The following is a 7,605-nucleotide window of genomic DNA, read 5'->3' as shown; positions in this document are numbered from 1 at the left end:
TCTTCATTTTCCATCACAAGGATCTATGCTTGAAATACATATTGAATGCACCATATTTTAAAGGGATATTGCAGGAGGCTCCAGCCGGCCTTGCCTGCCTTCCAAGACGATTTCTCCTCAAGCCGAAAGACAATTTCCCTCCACAGTGGCTGCAAATCAAAACTGTGAACTAAAGCTACCATCAAAAGTTTGAAAAGAGAGGGGAATGAAATAATAATTTAAAAAAGGGGGTTGTGGTTTTCAAAACAAATGAAAATGAAGAACCAAATGCGTGTGTCCATATAAGTTCAAAATGTACCAACAGCCACTTTTGAACTTGGAACCCAGTGGGAGGGCATATTAGGCTATTTGACCTTAGAAGCTGTAACAATTAGCCATTGTTTTGTATTATTTACGAGTTTTTATGTTTCAATTAAAATACTATTTTAAAAAGTCCCTTTGTTTCCTCCAGCTCATTAATTTTGTTTTTGGTTATTTATTTTGTAGTTTTGGGCAGAGCCATGTGTCTCTGGTTTTGGGGGGAAAATGTGGGAAAAATGTGGAATGCAGCCATGGTGAATGATGGGAAATGTAGTTTCATTGCCTTTAGGCTTCGTGATCAATGTGATGACCTAAGCAAATGAGAGTAGACAAAATGTCACTATTTTTGGAATATTCGAGTATTAATTTAAATATACAGGAACAGGGGATTGTATAAACGTGATTGCACGTGGTTTTAGGGCTGGTATCATAGCTAGCACACGAAGTCTCCAGGAAGTAAAGAAAACCGACAACAAATCCCAGCGTGCTTTGCGAGTTGCGAGTGTCGCTTGGGAGTTGTAGTTGTTCACCTATCGCGTTCACTTCCTTCCTTGTATCTATGCTACATTAGGGGGGGGATCTACTCTGCAAAGATAAACAGATGTGAAATTATTTATCAGGTAGGATACACAGGTTATTCAGCGGTTTACGTTACCTCCTCTTTAACTTGAGCACTTTCAGCTGTAAACGAAGATCCAGCGGTCTGTATTATTCTGATGTTAAATCTAACGTGAAACAGTTCACGTTACAACCGGGGTGCAAATCGGCGCCTAACGTACATGGCGATGCTTTCCTTTTGTTTAGCTATGTGAAGAATGCATGCAGCAGCCTAGCTAATTCTCACTACATGTTTTAACTTCACAGATTAGCAGTCATCATATCTATTCATATATAATATATAGCCTAAAGCCTAACTTTACACTCGACACCTCGGTCCGTCGGCATTTCTTGAGCTCTCTCTCTGGCAACGCTACACGTTGTTTAGCCATAAATATAGCCTACTCGTCATGTGTTAAGGGAATTAAAAACGTGAGCTATTTAGGTACTACATTCTATAACATGTCACCTGTCGGTTTTAGTGCACTAACTGAGAGCTTTAACTGCCGAATCGAAGTAAATTATTGTCCCAATTTTGTTGTTTACATCCGGTAGCTGTGTTGCTAATTTCCATCGCTTTGGTTGATTGAGCTGGCGGGCAGCAGGCCAGCAGGCTGCATATCATTACAGTCAAGTGTTCCTGCTTACCTGCATGAATCACAGCTTTTCTTGGCTTCCGATCAGTCAACTGTAATAGTGAGTTAGTGTGAGAGGGTCAGCTGGCTCTGCTACCATAACCACCACTAACTGACGTGTCTTTTGTGTCTCACAGGATTGTGTGAATTTATGGAAACATGTCAAAGAAACGGGGCAGGTAGGCTCAAACAATAATCTGACCATGCATATTCCTTACCCTCCTCAGGCTCTTCTAAATTCCGTGTCAACACTACCAGTTGAAGAGCCCTCCCATCGAGCATAGCATTTTCGTTAGACAATCTGTGTTGGGCATTAAACTCACCTTATTTCTGCACTTTGAAGTCACAGGTAGGGTCAGGTGGGGCAAACTAATTAGCCTAGTTGCCGAAAAAAAGTGAGCGGTGGTGGTCTGTCTAAATGCATTGTAGAATGTATGTACAAGACAATATGATGCCAGTGCGCATGCATCTGGACTCTTGTTTCCAGGCAACTCTGTGATTCTCGTCAAACTTTGTCTTAAAAAAAAGAACAACCGCTCACTTTTTTCCGCAACTAGGCTTCCGATATAATTAGTTTGCCCCACCCAACCCTACCTGTGACTTCAAAGTGCAGAAATAAGGCGAGTTTAATGCCCAACACAGATTGTCTAACGAAAATGCTATGCTCGATGGGAGGGCTCTTCAACTGGCAGTGTTGACACGGAATTTAGAAGAGCCTGAGGGTAAGCATATTCCAGTCACCTGTCATCAGCCTATTTACTACTAGGCTGCTTCAATACACTCAGAGCATTGGTTTGCTAGGAACACACATGACTTTGAGACTAATCGTGTCGAAACCTCACAACTTTGATTAGACCTCACTGGCACATCAGATTGCAATAATCTTTATCTAAATTAGTCTGACCCAAGTGGATTAACAAAACTGTTGTTCGACATCATTTAGCATCAGTCATGGTATTTTTTGCCATACTATGATTAGTTAGTTAAGATTAGTTTTGTTAAAATAAAGCAAGATGGTTTTCTACCCATCCTCAGTATCCAGGGCAATAGCTACAAAAAACTTGCATCCTGCAATGATCACTTTGGAAGTGACCTGTGTACAGGCGTTACACTAGTCTTTATTGATGGGAAGGGTTGCAAATATCATATATTTCTATTTTCTTCCGCTTTATAATGGACTCTGTAGGTGTCTCACCTGATTGCATTGTACCTTTCTGGATATGAACACTTGACCTTACACCTTCCTGTGCATTCTGTAGAAGAGTGCCCATTCATCACTCCAGATCTGTTTCGCAGATGAAAAAAGGAATCCCAAACTAAAATTAATCTCACCAAAATGATACATGATGTAGGTTTACTCCCACGGTACATTTGTACCTATTGTTTTCTTTCTTAATTCTCCTCGTCTGTCCTGCGTCGTGTTCCTGACACGCCAGCAGGAAGCGCAGCAGCGGGGAGCTGAGTGAGAGCTCCGCGAGGACCCTAACCTGCGTCGACCAGGACAACCTGCTGGGCCTGCGGATCCAGCACACCTGGAGGGAGAAGGCCAACCTGACCAAGTGGAAAGGCACGGTGCTGGAGCGCCTCACCGTCAACAGCTCCCTCTACATGATCAAATATGACGGCTTCGACTGCGTCTACGGCATCGAGCTGTTCAAAGACGACCGCGTGTCCGACCTGCAGGTGCTGACGGAGAAAGTCGGTGAGTGTGTTAACGTCCATCTCTACCGGTGCATGGTGGCTATCTATCCAGTTCTTCTTCTGTTTATCTCAAATGGCCCTTGCTGCGGCTGCTGCTGCTGCTGTGAAATGCGCCACTTCCTGTGTGATACACAACTGACAGACTGTTTTGTATGTTTATATTGATCACAAGTGATTTTACTAGTCTGTCAAGACTAGAAAATGTTATTGGTGCTTTAACGGCAAAATAAAAGCCATCACCGTCAAACATGAAAAGCTAAAAGTCATAATGTCAGGGTTCTGCCAACTTGTATTAAATGCAATACAATGCAAATTTGATGCCCCCTTTGTGCCAAATTTATATTTGAAAATCAATTATTTGATTTGCGTGAAGTCCTTGAAAATGAAAAAAATTGTGCTTGTAAGTCCTTGAATTTTCGTTTTGTAATGTCTGTATGAATCCTGTAATGTCTTCTCCTTCCCACAGTGAACAACAAGATCAAGGTTCCTCCTGGAGCCGAGGAGCTGGTGGGCAGAGCGGTGGAGCATCTTTTTGAGAAGGAGGACGGGGAGAAGAACGAGTGGCGGGGCATGGTGCTGTCCCGAGCGCCCATCATGACCCACTGGTACTACATCACCTATGAGAAGGACCCGGTACTGTACATGTACCAGCTGTGGGACGACTACAAGGACGGAGATCTTCGTGTCCTGCCTGAGTCAGGTACGGGACAGGAGGAGGGTAGGAAATTAACTTTTTTTTTTTCACAAGGGCTTTTTCTTGGCTCTTGTGAGTTATGTTTCAGGGCCACAGAGGGAAATCCACGCTTCTTCAAACCGGTGCCTCTCAGAAGGGACTGAGTGAATGATGAAAGATGAGATGTGGAGCACACGGTCAAATTCAGAAATGTACCGTAATTCAGGTGCAAACAGAGACTGCCGTTACGTAACGTCAGCCATGTTTCAGGGGCACTTCGGATCATTTCAGGGGCAATTTGATCAAATGTGAGAAATACTACGCTAGTTATTCTATTTTGCATGACAGACCAAAGACCACTAATCAACGACTCTTATCCAACCATACTGTAGCATATTTTTTATTTCTAAAAGTTCATAAACAATCAGAGTAAAAAAATCGTTTCCTATGATCTCATCAACACTTAATTGTCTGGCATGTAATATAATGTTAATGCAGGTTACTTGGCAACTTTTCAAATAACCAATGGTCCAACCAGGGTTATTCCCAGGTTGATTTTGTGTCTGAAAGGGTTAACCCGGGTTGCCTGACTCGGACCAGGCTCGGAAAAGGGTTCATTTCAGTGTGAATGGCGCCACCCGGGTTGCTATTTGTTATGCTAATATGCAATGCTAATCGTTGTTGGTGTGAAAGTGGTATTAAACTCACCTTTAGTGAACTTGTTTAAATTTCGAGGTGCTTGAAACGGATTCAAACTGATTCTCAGCATTGGCGGAAAGTGCAAGCACGGTTAGAAACCATTGGTTCATATGGCGATCGTTCTTCGTTGCGCTCCTGGCTGTGATAACATTCTAACGTTGTCTCTCTGACTCCTCCCCCTCGTCTTTTTCTCCGTCCAGAGAACAAACACCTGCTGCCGGCGGACAGGAAGCCGGGCGAAGAGACAGAGAGCCTTGTGGGTAAGCAGGTGGAGTACGTCACAGATAACGGTCTGAAGAGAACAGGCTTGGTCATCTATCAGGTCCCAGCTAAACCCACGGTTTACTACATCAAATACGACGATGACTTCCACGTCCACGTCTACGACCTGGTGAAGACCACTTAATGGCGGCCATCTAGTTGCATCTTCAGTTGACTGCTCGTCTCGTCTTCATCCCAGCCGATCGTTACCTGTTCTAGTGTTACGCATTTCTGTTTACCTGCGAGGGGAGATGACGTGCACAGCCAAAGCCCCCCAGGCCCTCCTGGGTCCTGTCTCTCTGCTTTTTATGGGCATGTACAGTAGGGGCTTATTTGTTTTTCATTCTCACTTTACCAGACCCACGTTTTTGATTCTAGATTTTAAGTTGACTATCAATGTGACGATCAGGTCCTCTGGGATGTAAATAAAGGAGATCTAGGACCTGCTGTATAGTAGCCTAGCAGGTTAAGTGGAGCTAGACTTTTGTCTCGGGTAAACCATGCTTGTATAGTCCAATTTTCGACCCCAAAATTCATAATTTTGTAAGTAACACACCATACAAAATGTATCAACATTTCTTACCTATACCTCTGTTTTTTATTTTATTTTTTAATAACAACTTTTATATGCCTTTCATGCTATTTATTTCATCTGGAAACTCTGGTGATGCTGCTGGTTAATGCTAGTCTGGTGAAAACCATCCTGATGACGTGATCTCACATTCTGTTTTGCTCTGCGTATCGGTCTGGACTCCAAGCTGTCCACATCGATTTCAGTGTGTGGGAGTACTTGCCTTGATGGACAACTCCTTTAGCCAATCAGTGTTGCCAAGTCCACTGCTTGCCTTGATGGACAACTCCTTCAGCCAATCAGTGTTGCCAAGAATGGCAAAAATGTTTTTCAGCGGAGAAACTCCGCTGGTGCACTGCGTACTCTTGATCTTGTTTAATTGTTATCGAGTCTATTTATGTAATAACTGCACTTGGCTGTTTACTCTTAACGTTAACGTTACCACTCGTCGTCGCTTCGGGAGCCGCCATACTCTTTCGCCAGCGGCGTCCCTGATTGGCCGGTTACGTTGTCAACTACAAGGCAGGTCCCTGATTGGCCCGTGTACTTTGGAATTTCTGGACATGGCTGTGGGCGGGCTGGAGGCGCGAAACAGAATGTGAGTCATGTGATCATTATGGTTTTACTCGGCTAGGTTAATGCAAACGTTATGGCAAAACTTGTCTGACTTGTGCTTCCTGGTGTGTCTCGTATAGGTGTCACTTTGTTTCAACATAGACTTTCTATTCATTTAATCAGTGCTAATTTCATCATCCAAGTAAACTATGATTTCAATTGAAATGTATAGCATCTTATGAGACTTGTTGTCTGTACTGTCTTCAATCTCTCACGGGGTGGAAAATGAACAGATCATTCTAAAAGCCGTACTTCTATTTTGAATCTCCCTGCAAACTGCAACAATTTTTTTACATTATGATATAAGATTAAAGGATAATTGCTGATGTTGAGGTCAAGCTGTTTCGACAATGCTTGTCCTCTCACAGTATTTATGTCATCATAATTGGCTGCTGGCATTGTTTTGTATTTTGGACTGAAGTCCTTTATTCTTTGCCAAAACTGAATGGTATGACTCGGTATATTCAGGCCTCAAAACTATCATTCATTGTGACCCTGTGTTTTTTTTTTCTTTTTTCTGTAAATATAATGTGAAACATTTTTAAGAACCTGAAACAAAGATGCTTGAAAATGATTTTCTCTTGCAGTTTTTGTTCAAGTGTAGCAATGGATGTTTTGTTCAATCAGGGAATTATGTTCCATCATGGTGTTAAAATGGCAAAATACGATTAATTCCACTAAATACTAAAACACTTAACAGATCAGGTACATTGACAACTCACCTCTTAAAATGTAAATGTAACGTACTAAATAGTATAATATAATTTATAGAAACTATGAAGAAAATACGTTCCAATATATAACTTAGCCAGTCAAACTGAATCTGTTTCAGGGTTCAGTACAAGAAAAGAACGTTTCTTAATAGCATTGAAGGATTGAACATAATCGTTAAAATATTTTCAAAAGAGATTGATCAGTTACTGAAATGTTCAAGTGACTCGAGTGGCTGAAAGAGATTATATATGCAATATTACACCATAAACTATTAATTCATAAATTGAAGATCCTTATGGCCTCTCCTTTTATGTTTATGGGTCTATTTAGCTGATATAAAGATTTGACCTACTGCGGACTGACTGCGGTTAAATTTTATGGGACAGATTATCATGGTCATTATGTGCCATTTCACTGGGCAATTCATTATGAACTGCAATAGGATTATAATTTATTATCGGCAATCATTTTCACGGATGATTATTCAATCATAAAAATGTACAATGTTTGACAATTGATCTATTGTGTAGTTTCAAGTGTTTTACTTTTTCCAAGTTGTTTCCAAACTGTTTTGAACAGTTCATAATATTCACAGAATATTATGAACTCTGTCACATTAGATCTAGAATTTGAGCATTTTCAAATACATTATGAATATTGAACATAAAGCACCCCTATACCACAGCTAGCTAGGCTATTTGAGGCCAGCAAAGTTTCACCTTGGCCATTTAATTCCAGTGATTACCTCAAAACGGTAAATACAATTGATCCATTCTGTACCCTTTAACACACGCAGATCCTGTGCAGGCCATAGGTGCAGCAGTCCCACAGCGCCCCCT

The 7,605-nt window shown here is 41.6% G+C and overlaps 1 protein-coding gene across 5 annotated transcripts; it reads left to right on the top strand.

The window, feature by feature from the left end:
• The first annotated feature begins 858 nt into the window (after nucleotides 1-858).
• On the top strand, nucleotides 859-7,205 carry LOC310797106 (spindlin-1-like). 5 transcript variants are annotated; one of them, XM_083659399.1, is made up of 5 exons: nucleotides 859-920; nucleotides 1,670-1,711; nucleotides 2,972-3,234; nucleotides 3,700-3,951; nucleotides 4,806-7,205. In XM_083659399.1, the coding sequence occupies exons 2-5, from the start codon at nucleotides 1,692-1,694 to the stop codon at nucleotides 5,009-5,011; spliced, it is 741 nt and encodes a 246-aa protein (XP_083515525.1). In that variant the 5' UTR covers nucleotides 859-920; nucleotides 1,670-1,691; the 3' UTR covers nucleotides 5,012-7,205. The 5 variants fall into 5 exon arrangements, with proteins under 5 accessions (XP_083515525.1, XP_083515528.1, XP_083515524.1 ...); XM_083659402.1 differs by having other exon boundaries at nucleotides 3,700-3,933; nucleotides 4,806-7,203; XM_083659398.1 differs by having other exon boundaries at nucleotides 903-920; nucleotides 2,969-3,234.
• Nucleotides 7,206-7,605: the final 400 nt, after the last annotated feature.

This window comes from Poromitra crassiceps (assembly GCF_964638095.1).
Source record: "Poromitra crassiceps genome assembly, chromosome: 23".
In the NCBI taxonomy this organism is placed as follows: Eukaryota; Metazoa; Chordata; class Actinopteri; order Beryciformes; family Melamphaidae; genus Poromitra; species Poromitra crassiceps.
This window is presented reverse-complemented; position numbering and strand designations above follow the sequence as displayed.